This window comes from Astyanax mexicanus, chromosome 2, assembly GCF_023375975.1.
Source record: "Astyanax mexicanus isolate ESR-SI-001 chromosome 2, AstMex3_surface, whole genome shotgun sequence".
NCBI lineage: Eukaryota > Metazoa > Chordata > Actinopteri > Characiformes > Acestrorhamphidae > Astyanax > Astyanax mexicanus.
This window is the reverse complement of record NC_064409.1, coordinates 2,596,630-2,611,535: the sequence shown is the minus strand read 5'-3', so window position 1 is coordinate 2,611,535 and position 14,906 is coordinate 2,596,630. Positions and strand designations below refer to the sequence as shown.

At 38.6% G+C, this 14,906-nt stretch overlaps 1 protein-coding gene across 5 annotated transcripts in view; it reads right to left on the bottom strand.

The window, feature by feature from the left end:
- Positions 1 to 14,906, bottom strand: part of LOC103039775 (lymphoid-restricted membrane protein) — a 49,081-nt gene that overhangs the window by 6,769 nt on the left and 27,406 nt on the right. For 4 of the 5 annotated variants that reach the window (XM_049474990.1, XM_049474993.1, XM_049474994.1 and 1 more), the window contains exons 21-35: positions 13,632 to 13,743; positions 12,132 to 12,294; positions 11,499 to 11,586; positions 7,392 to 7,438; positions 7,033 to 7,118; positions 6,666 to 6,871; positions 6,366 to 6,447; positions 5,404 to 5,461; positions 5,240 to 5,267; positions 4,730 to 4,870; positions 3,384 to 3,518; positions 2,181 to 2,328; positions 2,002 to 2,045; positions 1,128 to 1,184; positions 979 to 1,031 (exon numbers count right to left, since the gene is read on the bottom strand). In XM_049474990.1, coding sequence (XP_049330947.1) covers positions 979 to 1,031; positions 1,128 to 1,184; positions 2,002 to 2,045; positions 2,181 to 2,328; positions 3,384 to 3,518; positions 4,730 to 4,870; positions 5,240 to 5,267; positions 5,404 to 5,461; positions 6,366 to 6,447; positions 6,666 to 6,871; positions 7,033 to 7,118; positions 7,392 to 7,438; positions 11,499 to 11,586; positions 12,132 to 12,294; positions 13,632 to 13,743 — 1,448 coding nt within the window. The remainder of the gene's footprint in view (positions 1 to 978; positions 1,032 to 1,127; positions 1,185 to 2,001; positions 2,046 to 2,180; positions 2,329 to 3,383; positions 3,519 to 4,729; positions 4,871 to 5,239; positions 5,268 to 5,403; positions 5,462 to 6,365; positions 6,448 to 6,665; positions 6,872 to 7,032; positions 7,119 to 7,391; positions 7,439 to 11,498; positions 11,587 to 12,131; positions 12,295 to 13,631; positions 13,744 to 14,906) is intronic. The other variant, XM_049474992.1, reaches the window with a different exon arrangement.

Here is a 14,906-nt window from a genome sequence, read left to right as displayed (position 1 = left end):
ATCAGTTACAGATGCAGATTACCGTATTTTTCGCACTATTAGGCTCACTTCAAATGAAGCAGTAAAGCCACTCTGCTGCAGCACTGGGGCTGGACTAGCATTAGCATTAGCTGCTAACTCCTTTTTCCCTCGTTCAGAGGTGAGTATCATCGGCCTGTATCCTGCTCCTAACCCCTGGCTAGCAATGCTGGAGCAGCATTAGCATTACTCACTAACCACTCTTTCATCGCTCTTTCGTCGTTCAGAGGTGAATATATCAGACTGTAGTCTGCGCATTTATACAGTGTTAAAACAAGCTACATGTGACGTTAGCCGCTAATGCTAATGCTCAAACCTTAGTGCTGGAGAAATTCGGTAATCTAAGATCAGTAATATAAGCGCTTTACTCAGCCAAATAAACAGTTTTCAGGAGAGAAATGATCTGTGTAAATTAACACCCAGCATTTGTTTGACTTTAAAATAAAGTATTTATTTATTACAGTTTTGCTTACTCAGCTTAGCTTTACTTAAGTTAGTTAGCCCTTAGTTACCTCTATAGTGTCTCTTAAAATGTGCCTTATCATCTGGTACACCTTATAGTGTGAAAATAGACATTTAATGACAGTGCGCCTTTTAGTGCAAAAAATATGGTACATCATTTACCTAGGCATGTCACAATAATCATTTTCATGGACGATATATATTGTCCCAAAAATTATTGCAACAAACAATATAATTGTCATTTTGAAACAATCATTAAATGCTACTAAATATAATGAAAATAGAACAGCATAGCAAAGCAGTTATAGTTAGTTATGCTCTTTTAAAGCCAACAAACAAAAGTTTGTTACTTGTATCCCAAACAAGATCTCTGTGGATTCAAAAACAGCTGCAATGCAATAATACTGACAACATCCTGATGTGAGAGAGTGCTTTCTTTTTTCTATACATATACAAATATACATTCATACATACATATATACATATATACACACTCACCAAGGTGATCTACGGGACAGTCTCTCTGCTTCCGTCTCTGTGCCGTCTTTATTCTGTAAATCCAAAAATGTACAATGTCACTTCCTTGCTCTGCAGTAAATCTATTTGAAACTGAAGATAGAACTAAGAAAGCCGACTTTTTCTCTCACCATGTCAAAGTGCAGCGGTCGTGGGATGATGCCTAGACTGACCCGACGAGGAGCCGGCTACAGAAAATAGAAAGAACACAGTAGTCACATTTTTACTCAGTAGAAGGTAGAAGTAAAGATACTAGGGCATGTATAAAAGCTTATAGTTTTTATATAGTGCACTATAGTGCACTACCCCCTCCTCCCCAAACACATTTTACTAAAAGCCACAATGACTATACAGGGGTTGGACATAGAAACTGAAACACCTGGTTTTAGAGCACAGTAATTGATTGTGGTGACGGACAGTTCTGGTGGAAACAGGAGAGTTGAGGTGCACATTGAATTCTGCATGATTTGATCTGCCGTGGTTTTATGTTTTTTTTATACAATCCGGGTTAGCACCCGAACATCCCTTTCAGACAGCTTCCTCTTACAGCGTCCACAGTTAATCCTGTTGGATGTGGTTGGTCCTTCTTGGTGGTATGGTGACATTACCCTGGATACCGTGGCTCTTGATGCATCACAAAGACTTGCTGTCTTGGTCACAGATGCTCCAGCAAGACGTGCACCAACAATTTGTCCTCTTTTGAACTCTGGTATGTCCCCCATAATGTTGTGTGCATTGCAATATTTTGAGCAGAACTGTGCTCTTACCCTGATAATTGAACCTTCACACTCTGCTCTTACTGGTGCAATAATGTGCAATTAATAAAGATTGAACACCAGGCTGCTCCAATTTAGCCATGAAACCTAAAATCCCACACTAAAATGATGACAGGTGTTTCAGTTTCATTGTCCAACCCCTGTATATATTTTGTTTTTAAAATAATTACTCCAGTAAAGTACTTGTACTTCATTGGCACTGATCAGACACTGCTCAATGTCCACTCACCTTGTAGTACTGAGAGTTTGGCTGCTTTTTGTTCCTGAAATCGTCTGCAAAAGAAGCAAATCAAGCCACATTCAGACTCAACAAGAAGCACAAAATTAGCGCTGATGGTAAAAAAGCCAATAGCATGAGTGTGTTGAGAGGCTGGCTCTTGTGTAATCGCTCGCAGGAATGTGTTTTACCTCTTTCTGTGTGGGAGCCGAAGGACCTCTCGTTCTGCATGAGGGTCTCTCGGAGCTCCATCAGCTCGGCGTGCTCTTTAGTGTACGTCCTCCTCAAGTTCTCCACGTGCTGAATCATCACCTCCACCGCTTTCCCCGTGCGGCTCTCCTACGCAGCACCAAGCATGAGTAAACCACAGACATAAAGCATGAGTAACGCAGAACACAGCCACACTGTTCTATACACATTCTGCACAACGGGCGTGAACGCTTCTGAGGAACACCACAACTGCACATTTTTAGTACCAGTGCATCTCAAAAAACTAAAATATCATTGAAAAGTTACTTAAGTTATTTAAGTAATTCAGTATCTCACACAGAGTGATCTATTATGGCTTCCAGCCAATGAACCCCCCCCCCCCCCCCAAAAAAAAAAATCAGTGTCTTAGAAAATTAGAATATTAAATTTAATATAATATTTTACGAAATTGAAAACCTCTGGAATATAATCATAAGGAAGATGGATGATCACAAACCATCAAACCACCAAACTGAACTGCTTGATTTTTTTTGCACCAGGAGTAAAGCAGCATAAAGTTATCCAAAAGCAGTGTGTAAGACTGGTGGAGGATATATATATATATATATATATATATATAAACTGATTAAAAACCACCAGGGTTATTCCACAAAATATTGATTTTTCTTTGCATTATTTGAGGTCTAAATAATATTATATAAATATAATATTATTATATTTTTAAAATAATATTTTAAAAATATATTATTGTTATTTGGAATTTGGGAGAAATGTTGTCTGTAGTTTATAGAATAAAACAACAATGTTCATTTTACTCAAACATAAACCTATAAATAGCAAAATCAGAGAAACTGATTCAGAAACTGAAGTGCTCTCTAAATTTTTTTTCCAGAGCTATATAAAACCAATTGGTACTTTTGGAGCAGTGTGTGCAGCGTGCCAAGTCCTGCTGGAAATTGAAATCTGCATCTCTATAAAAGTTGTCAGTAGCAGAGGGAAGCTGTAAGATATGAAGTGCTGTAAAATTTTGTGGGAAAACAAAACTGCACTGACTTTAGACTTGATAATAAAACACAGTGGATCAACACCAGCAGATGACAGACATGACTCTCCATCAAACCATCACTTAATCAAAGGATCAGAGTCTGGAGAAGGAAATTACCATAAAATATTGCGACACTGACCTGATGAATGGAGCCCAGCATTTCTGAGCGGCTGGACACTCTGGTCATGGACTGGATGAGGATGTCCAAATTCTTCTGCAGCCTCTGGATGATCTCCATGGACTGGTTATCATCCTCACACAGGGGGATCAAGGCCTGAGTGCAAATGAACAGACAGTAAAATCTCTGTACTGTATTTTTAACCCATGTTCAACACACACACAACCACATGATTGAGCAGGAGCCCAAGATACTGTTTCCCTTTAGCTTCTGCAGACCATTTGAGGAAGTATCTTTCACAAAAGCTTATATATATATATATTTAGTTCAGGTAATGTGTTGTTGGTGTTGGAAAGTGCAGGGGGAACCCAAACTGTTCCTATCATGACAGAAATAAACTGATTTATCTAACAAAATCTGCTACAATCCTGATCCTGATTTAAAAGTATATGTTGTATCTGGTGTGATATCAAAAAAAAAAAAAAATTACATGAGTCTAAGTCCAAAAATAGTATTAGCTTTGCCAGGTTATTTAAAGAACAGCTTCGGTACAAAACTGCGGTTTGGGATGCAATGGATAATCAATGATTTTGGCATGACTATATACTCTTTTACAGGGGGTGATTTTATTCCCGTCCAGAACGATCGTGTAGGTGTTTTTCTCAGACGTCCTTTGAGAAAATTACAGGCTGAATTATCTACTGTTTTTCTCTGAACTATTTTCCGTGGTCCTTCAGTAATTTTAGTCCAGTCCGGATGCACATCTCTGAGTTTAGTCTCCTCGCATTTAATAGAATAGCTTTTTGTCCACTGCTGTGCACTGTAGTTACGCTTTGAACATGCGTTTCCACGGAGATCCACGTTAAAAACACAACAGCGAGTGGAACTGGAGGAGCTACTGAACGCGATGTCACGTGATCGAGAAAGCAGCTATAGCTGCACAGCCGCACCAAGAGGTGCAGCGAGGGTACGAGAGAGAAACACGCAGCGCTAATGCTAATGCTCATGCTCATGCATAAAAGCAAAAAAGATGCATGAATTCTGCATGATTTGACCGTTCACATTCATGTTGAATGTCCATGTATCGGATAGGTGTCCGATTTAGGACCACATATGAAACTGACTCAAATCTGATTTGGGGAGGAAAAAAAAAAATGGATTTGGCACGTTCACACAGCCATAAAAAAAAAATAAAAAATCAGATCTGAGCCACATTGAGGAAAAAAAAAAAACAGATTTGACTCACTTCAGCCTGGTAATGTGAACATAGCATAAATTTCAACCTAGTGGCAACTTTTCACACTAGATACTCAAACTAATATTTAAAAAAAATATATATAAATTAAACAAAAAGCCACACTATCTACCTGTAGTAAGCCCTGGCAGCTGGACACCTCCCTGCGGACGTTCTCCTCAGCCAGGTCTCGCGAGCGCTCCTCCAGACGAAACCTCTTCTCCAGAGTGAACATATCACACTTATAGCCCAGAGACAGACGGTGAAACTCCGTCTAGCACAAGAACCAATCAGAACAACACGATTAATACAATTTAACCAATGACAAATAACACACATTTAACACATTTATTTAGGCCTACAATTTAAAATACATAATTAAAAGACCCAAATCTTTTTAAATGCATAATTTATCCAACAGCAGTACATAACCATGCCAGCATCAGTTCATAATAACAGGTTTTTTTTTTTTTTTGTAATTTACATATATCCTTTATGGATACACAAAACATCTTTCTCCAAATATGTCGACCTCCAATTATTGCAAATATAGAACAAAATCTGCCAAACACACACACACACACACATAAAATGTTTATAAATTAAGAATTAATAAGAGTTTAGAGTCAATAAACAATTTTACCTCGATTTCTTTGTCACTTGGAGACAAGCTGCAGATAGAGAGGAGGTTTATTCATGAGAATGACCAATCACAGACAGTACATAGCTTATATAGATTAAATATTAAACAGTAATATATATTGTATATTCCTTTAAATACATATATATGAATATATGAATGACAACCTGTTGGATTCATCCTTGGTTGAATCGCTGGCATCTTCAGAAACAACAGACACGTCACCTATTTAAAGTAAAGAATAAAATAAAAAAGGACCATAAGAAACTTTAAAAACTTTCTGGTTTTTCCTAATTTTATTCCAAAATAAAATTTATTATTAATTTATTAATTCTATATTATTTTAGTTCCATTAGTAATTGCTTTTAGTTTACTATTTAGTTAATTTGTTTTTTAACTTTTTTTCTTTTCATTTTTTATTGTCTTTTTTTATATATATATTTTTTTACTTATATACCAGTGCATCGCAAAAAAAAATTGAATATCATTGAAAAGCTACTTTATTTCAGTAATTCAGTTCAAAATGTGAAACTCATATATTATATAGATGTTTTAAACACAGTGATCTATTTTAAGCATTCATTTCTTTTATTGTTGATTATTTATGGCTTACAGCCAATAAAAACCCAAAAATCAGTGATGATCCAGTGTGTTTTATTATCAAGTCTAAAGTCAGTGCAGTTTTGTTTTCCCGCAAAATCTTACAGCACTTCATATCTTACAGCTTCCCTCTGCTACTGACAACTTTTATAGAGATGCAGATTTCATTTTCCAGCAGGACTTGGCCCACTGCCCACACTGCTCCAAAATTACCAATTGGTCTAATATTCTGAGAGACTGATTTTTGGGTTTTCATTGGCTGTAAGCCATAATCAACAATAATAAAATAAATAAACGCTTAAAATAGATCACTCTGTGTGTAATACATCTATATAATATACTGTATGAGTTTCCAATTTTGAACTGAATTACTGAAATAAAGTAACTTTTCAAAGAGATTCAAATTGGATTGCAATTGAGATGCACTAGTATTATGTCGTTTTCTCTTTTCTTTTTATTGTCTTTGTATTGCTGTATCATTTTATGAATCTTATTGATTCTTACCATTTTAGAATCTTAATTCGTTTACCTTCTTTCTCTGTGGTCACTGAAGCTTCACTCTCTTCTTGTGTTTTCTGCTCTTCTATGGCCTCCATGCTGCGGGACATCTCCTGAAAATAAAAAGAAAACATGGGTTTCAGGGCTTTATGGAACTGATCCAGACTTATTTAACCTCAGAGGAGAAGATCACGCTTAAATACATGTTGTGCGATTAGTTAAACGGAAGTAATCTGAGTAATCTGAGCGGCGGAACAAGAAAGACTGGATTTTTGCTGCAGTCGTAAACGGCGATGATATGAATGGTGAAATACTGAAGTCAGGGACTCACCAGGTCTCTCTTGAACCTGCTCCTCAGAGCCAGAGGATCCTTCTTGGAGGCTGATGTTGGTGAACCGTCCTTTGAGGAATCTGGTGGTGGGTGGTCCTTCTGTGGGCTGGACTCTGGACTGTGGGCTTCAGTGGATTCAGCTGCTGTAACTGCGGAGTCAGAGCCTGGTACTGATCCTGCCTCTTCACTAGCTGTATTGGTCATACCTCATGGTGGAGGGGGTGGAGAACAGAGAGAAGAGCGGAGAGAGAGAGAGAGAGAGAGAGAGAGAGAGAGTGAGTGCACGAAAGAGAAAAAAAAAAGAAATGAAAGTAAGAGAAGCAAAATAAAAGCTGGCGTGAGCAAAGTGTGCATCGTTTCCACTCACTTGTTGAGTCCTTCTCTGCTGATGCCACCTGTTGACCTGCCTCTGGCATCGCTTCCTCTTCCTCTGCCACGGGCAACAGACAGCTCCTGAGTGCCCACATGCACATTCACACACAGCGCGAGAGAGAGAGAAAGAGAGAGAGTGAAAGAGAGAGAGAAACAGAGAGAGACACACACACACAGGCAGTTTTAATCAGATCAAGGAATCATAATCATACATAATGGAATGCAAACTTCCAGTCCCTACATGCTGAATAGGACCTACAGTAAAACCCAGGCCTCCAGTGCGATCACAGAGATACGCTCACCTGTTCAGGTGCAAAATATTCAAATAAGACACACAGGGGCAGAGTCTCTCACCTGTCCAACACAGACGGCACATCAGAAAGCTGCTCCTGTGTCAGTTTCTGAAAGAGAGGGAAGTAACGCAGCGTAAATGACCTGCTGACACAGTTGAGCAACACACACACATACACTTACACACTATCACACACACACACACAGTCGTGCACAGCTTCATACCTGTCCCATGGCATGACAGGTGAAAAGCAGAAGCTCTGCTCTGCTGCACACAGAGTGAGGAAGCTGTAAGTGATCATTTCTTATGTAATAATAATAGAGTGTGAAAGCCCCGCAGCCGCTTAACAGTGACACAGAGAGAGAGAGAGAGGGAGAGAGAGGGTGAGTAAGAGAACGAGGGAGAGAAGAAGAAGGAGGGAGACAAGCTGAGTGGGTGAGCGATAACAAGAGCTAGAAAGACTACAAATCATGCTCAGATAGATGGATGGACAGATTGATAGATAGATAGACCGATGGACAGACAGATAAATAGATGGCTGGATGGATAGACAGATAGGTAGACGGACAGACAGATGAACGGACAGATAGATGGATAGACCGATAGATAGATAGATGGATGGATGTACAGACAGATGGATGGACAGACCGACAGATGGATGGACAGTGATAGAGGAACAGAGACAGATGGACAGAGATATATATGCATGGATCGACAGATTGACAGAAATGGATGGATGGATGGATGGACAGAGATAGATTGACCGACAGATAGATAGACCGATAGACAGACAGACAGACAAATGGATAGATAGAGAGATAGATGGATGGACAGATGGACAGAGATGGATGGATGGATGGACAGAAAGAGTTAAAAAGGACAGACAGATGATAATAAATAGATGCCTGGGTGGATAGACAGATGGAAGGAAAGGCAGATGGACAGACAGATAGATAGATGAACAGAGATAGATGGATTAATGGATGAATAGAGAGATAAATGGATGGATGGACAGAGGTAGATAGATGGACGAATGGACAGAGATAAATGGACAAACAGATAGATGGGCAGACAGATAAATGGATAGACAAGGATTGATGGATGGACAGACAGATGGATAGAGAGATAGATGGACGGATAGACCGATAGATAGATGCTTGGACAGAGATAGATACACGGACAGATAGATGGTCGAACTGATATATAGATGGACTGACTGACAGATAGATGGATGGACAAGGATTGAAGGATGGACAAAGACAGATATACAGACAGACTAGTGTACAGAGAACCAGACAGAAAGATGGAGGGAGCGAGAGAGAGAGCGAGAGAGAGACTGACTGTTCTGGAGGTCTGATTTTGTGTGGGTGGAATACACTACACAGAAACTACTCCCACAAACACACTGGAGAATTAGTGCTTCCAAAGATCTTGAGTATTAATATATTCATACTTGTGTTATGCTTTAAAGCTCTAATCAAAATTATTTCATCTCAAAATCCTGAATATATTTTGTGTTGTAATGATTATATTTATATACTCTGTACGTTTATCTGTACGTAAACCGCTTTTATGTATGTAAACTGCCCAAGGACTCTGGTTTGTGCACCTGTAGTGTTTCTGGATAGAATCTAAACAGTGATTTTCTATGATGGAGTGGTGTTATCCACTACGCTGCTCAACCACTTCCAATACCAGAACTGAAATGCTTTTCAGTTGGAGTCATTTGGACTAAGAAAAACAAACTAAGCTAAAATCTTCTTTGTAATAATTATGGAAAACATCTTTGGTCATCTTACTTCTATTGGTACCATTTTTCCCAATATACAGTCTAATGTTATATATCTCTAATGCTGTATGACATTTTTTGGTGAACATTAGCTTTAGCTACTTAGCTAACCCAACCTATTCAATACCTTTTTTCCAATATAATATTGTTCTAATGAAAACTGCGAAAAACAAAATTTGTGTCTACACTTAAATTATATAAATTATAGGAACATTTAATGATATAAAATGCTATCATTTTTGTTTTATGCCTTCACCTGCCACAGTTCACTATCCGTGTATAGAAGCAGTGTTGTAAAGCATTGATCATTGTGCCATTGGACAAAATATTATGTCAATTTTTTATATAATAACAACATTACAACTTCATTTAATCGAGACGGGCCTAAAAGCATTCCAGCAATGGGTCAATAAAACTTCTCAACCTGGTTGTTTATAATGCAGATTTCTTTTGTGAACCATTCATTCATTCATTCTGGTGTAAAACCACTTAAACAACGCAGAATTAAACAGCATTTTTTCTCCAGATGCCCACAATACAGTAAAAACCAAACACAGCCAAGCAAAAATTAAAAAGGATCCCCATTTATCATTTTAAAAACTCATTTTTTAAACACATTCTGCTCGGGGTTGTGCGTCTCCACTGATGCAGGGTAAAGAAGGAGAGAGTGGGTGTTGATGGACAAGTTCATTCTTTTCTTTGCAAGAACATCCCATGGAAACAAAGCAAAAAATAGCTGCAGGCTTCACAAAAAAATAATAATTACTCCCGAGAGATCATAGCCAAGCTTCTGGACCTCAGCGGCCATCTCCACTGTATTACATAAGGGGCGCTTAAATAAAAAGTGCCCAGCTGAGGCGTAGGACTGATCAGCATTACCATAAAGAGGAAACTTCAGCAGACTGTCTTTCTAAAAGCGTGTAAAGGAGAACTCACAAGCCACCATGACCATGATCTGTGGTGTCTCAATACCAAAGCCTATTGCTCATACCCTGCACTAATCTCACAAACTGCAATCTCAATTTCCCCAAATCGTTTCTGCAAACATTAAACACCAGATTTGAGCTAATAATCACCCAGTCTGGACCAGTCTGATCTAAAGATGAGAGAAGAGAGTCTGTATAAAGTCCATATAGAGCTAAACGACTGGTGGTAATGCCCGAATACAAGAATCAGAACTTACTAAAACAGAAATATGTGTAAAATGTCGCTTTATGAAGTTTAATTATCAGAAACAAACCAACAAGCCAACAAATCTCTAGAGCTATAGACACTCAGTACTGCAGTTATAACACTCTCTAACACTACAGACTCACAGACAATTTATTAACAGGAAGTAAGAGAGCGAAAAGAGAGAGAGAGAGAGAGAGAGAGAGAGAGAGAGAGAGAGACAGAGACAAAAAGAGAGACAGAGAGAGATACAAACAGACGAAAAAAGAAACAGACAGAGAGAGAGATAGACAGAATGAGAAAAAAAATGAGAGAAAAAGTGAGAGAGAGAGATACAAACATAACCAAAGACAAAAAGAGAGAGAAACAGACAGACAGACAGACAAAAAGAGAGAGTGCAAAAAAGATACAAACAGACAGACAGAGAAAGAGACAGGCAGACAGAGAGAAAGTGAGAGACAGACAGGCACAGAGAGAGAATGAGAGAGAGAGACAGACAAAAAGAGAAAGAAACTGACTGAAAGACAGAGAGAGAGGGGGCAGAGAAAGAAACAGCACAAAAAAGATACAAACAAACAAACAAACAGAAAGACAGACAGAAAGACAGGCAGATGGAGAGAAAGAGAGAATGAGAGAGACAGACAGATAAAGAGTGAAAGAAAGAGAGGGACAGAGAGAAAAAGAGAGTGAGAGAGAGAGAAAGTGCAAGAGAGAGACACAAACAGACAGACTGAAACAGACAGACAGAAAGAGACAGGAAGACAGAGAGAGACAGACAGAGAGAGACAGACAGAGAGAGAGAAAAAATGACAGATAAAGAGAGAGAGAGAGAGAGGGACAAAGAGAAAAAGAAAGCAAATGAGAGAGAAAGTGAGATAGAGGGACAGAGAGAGACAGCGCAAAAGAGAAATACAAACAGGCAGACAAACAGAAAGAGACAAATAAAAAGAGAGAGAGAGAGATAGACAAAGACAAATAAAGAGAGAAAGAGAGAGAACGGGACAGAGAGGGACAGTGAGAAAAAGAGAGCGAGTGAGAGAAAGTGCAAGAGAGAGACACAAACAGACAGACAGAAAGAGACAGGCAGACAGAGAGAGACAAAGACAGAGACAGAGAAAGAGAGAGAGAGAGAGAGAGAGACAGAGAGAGAGAATTAAAAGAGGGACGAATGTAATAAAAGGAAGTTAATAGGGTGAGATAACTGACTGACCTGTGAGCTGCTCATGCTGGTGGTGATGTCCTGCTCCCCCTCCCGTCTTCCCTCTCTTCCCTCTGAGACTACAGTTCCCTCAGGTGACCTGAACCAGGACAAGATAGAGAGACAGACAGATACATGAATAAATAAATAAATAAATAAATAAATAAAATAACGAAAAGAAGGAAACTTCTTACACTCCCTCCCAGTCAGGATGCAGCTGGGCTCACACCACAGAGTGTGTGTGTGTGTAAGTGTGTGTGTGTGTGAGTTAGTAAGGCAGTGCTCTGTAACCGCCTCAGCAGCCTCGGCACACAGGTGCACGCCGGCCATGCAAAGCGAGGTTTCAGCCACTAGTGATAAAACTCACTTTTAAAAAGCCAGAGCAGGACAGAGAACTCACCGCCTGGAAAAATAAAAAAATACTAAATTTGACTATCAAATGAGAGGCTCTGGGTGTGACTGGGGCACTTCAAACTCAACCAGCCCAAACACTGATACTGGATTACTGCAGAACCAGCAGTTTATTACAGTTTATTACAGTTTATGACTCTGAGGCGGCGTAATCTGCTGTTTGCAATAAGAAAATGAAGTGCTATTCTGTGCTGTGAAAGTGTGGAATAGAAAGCTGCAGGCTGCAGTTCTCACCTCTGCAGAAGAGAAACCAGCTCCTCTGTTGATTGTTCAGGCTGGTCCGGTGTGGGAGGTCCCATTTCCGAGTCCTTCGGGGGCGTGGGGTCTTGGGATGAGGGCTCCTGGTCTCGGGGTTGAGCAGTGGGGACGGACTCCACTGAGTTCAGGTCTGGTTCATCTGGAAAATGTGCATTTATGTTATTTATGAGTCCTACAGTGCAGAAATACAGTACTTTTAGCTGATGCTCCCAACAGGTTTACAATACAATAGTGATACCTTTGCAGTGCTAATGCAAAGAAATGTCTTTTTTTACACCATTAACAAAATCAAAAGTAGCTGTTTTTTTTAGTAAACTACAGGTGTTGGACAATAAAACTGAAACACCTGATTTTAGAGCACAATAATTTATTGTGGAGACGGACAGTTTTGGTGGAAACAGGAGAGTTGAGGTGCACATTGAATTCTGCCGTGATTTGATCAGCCTTTCAGACAGCTTCCTCTTACAGCGTCCACAGTTAATCCTGTTGGATGTGGTTGGTCCTTCTTGGTGGTATGCTGACATTACCCTGGATACCGTGACTCTTGATGCATCACAAAGACTTGCTGTCTTGGTCACAGATGCTCCAGCAAGACGTGCACCAACAATTTGTCCTCTTTTGAACTCTGGTATGTCTCCCATAATGTTGTGTGCATTGCAATATTTAGAGCAGAACTGTGTTCTTACCCTGCTAATTGAACCTTCACACTCTGCTCTTACTGCTGCAATAATGTGCAATTAATGAAGATTGAACTCCAGGCTGCTCCAATTTAGCCATGAAACCTAAAATCCCACACTAAAATGATGACAGGTGTTTCAGTTTCATTGTCCAACCCCTGTATCTGTGCACTTTTAAAGCTCTCATTGGCTTTCTTTGCATGAGTAACTTTATGCCCCTATTACTAGCATTGAAAGCCTGTTGGAAGCATCGGCTAAAAGCGCTGCATTTAAGACTTGCTAAAGAAATGATTTAAGTCTTATTAAACAAATGATGCATGCTAAATTGCTTAAATTATTAACAATTAACAATATATGTACATGTTTCAACCATACACAAGGATCATACAGTAATACATAATAGGGGGTGAACATGAATATTCACTGAAGCCACAGATGTCCTTTCAACAAGTGCCAGACTTGAATTATTTGAAATTCATTGGTCGCCTAGGCAATGATGCACGGATCACTTGGGTTTATAATAATAATATATATATATATATATATATATATATATATATATATATATATATATATATATATATATATATATATATATATATATATATATATATTAGATCATGAAAGCAGTTCATTTCTTTGCAAATCACTTAAAAAAAGAAAAGAAAAGGTGCATCTGTGCATCTGATGATGATGCATCAGAGATGTCTCTGCTAAAGGGCAAAGCAACAGGTAACTAAAACTAAAATAAACAAATGCATCAGAGAGAGAGAGAGAAAGAGAGAGAGAGAGATCTTACCAGCACACAGAGTGTGGGAGTGTAAAAGAGAAGTGGACTCGCTCGCTTCGCAACAGACAGCCTGCCCGTGGGTGTCCTCAGGCCCAGTGCATTCTGGGAGTCTGGCTTCTTCCTGCAGGGGCCAGAGAAAGAGTCAGAGAACAGAACTTCGGCGCTGGAGATGCGAGCAGAGCTTCGCTACACGACGGATGACCCATTCCTGCTTTGGTTGCTTTTGAATATCGACACAGGCTGAAGAGGCACATGGAGAATTTGACAGGCAAATTACTGCTAATGTCATGCATGTGACTACCTGGCTGTAGAAGAGTGTGTGTGTGTGTGTGTGTGTGTGTGTTAGGGGTGGAGTTGGAATGTATTTCTGGGATGTAAGCACTGATGGTTCTTAGAAAAGTTATATTTCCTGTCATCTGCCACTGTTCACACTGTTCAGGAAGACACATCCTCTCTTAAAACAAAAAAAAAAGGGGCTGTTTAAATCCCGCCCCTCCCCCCACCAGAGATTAATTCACAATAATTTCTATAATTTTGACGAAACAGTAATAAACGATATTTTTCACTATTTAAAAATGTGTTTGTAAAAATCTCTATATATCTATATGTATATATATATTGTACTAGCCTGAACTTAATTACTATTAACACTTAATCATAATAATTGGTTGATCAATCTATTAATAATAATAAAAAATATACATATTCATACAGCTCTGGAAAAAAATAAAAATAAATAAGAGATCACTTAAAAATTACAAGTTTCTTTGAATGTAATAAATTAAAAACCTCTGGAATATAATCAAGAGGAAGATGGATGAACACAAGCCATCAAACCACCAAACTGAACTGCTAATATTTGTTTCAAAAGCAGTGTGTAAGACTGGTGGAGGAGAACATGATGCCAAGAAATGCATGAAAACTGTGATTAAAAAAAACAAACATGGTTATTCCACCAAATAGTGATTATTTCTGAACTCTTAAAACTCTTTATGAATATGAACTTTTGTTTTCTTTGCATTATTTGAGGTCTGAAAGCTCTGCATCTTTTTTTTGTTATTTCAGCCATTTCTCATTTTCTGCAAATAAATGCTCTAAATGACAATATTTGTAAAATAAGGAATTTGGAACAATGTTCATTTTACTCAAACTTATACTTATAAATAGCAAAATCTGATTCAGAAAAGAAACTGATTCAGAAACTGACGTGCTCTCATTTATTTTTTTTACAGAGATGTACTGTATTTATAAAGCATTTTTTATTCACTTAAAACAAACAAAAAC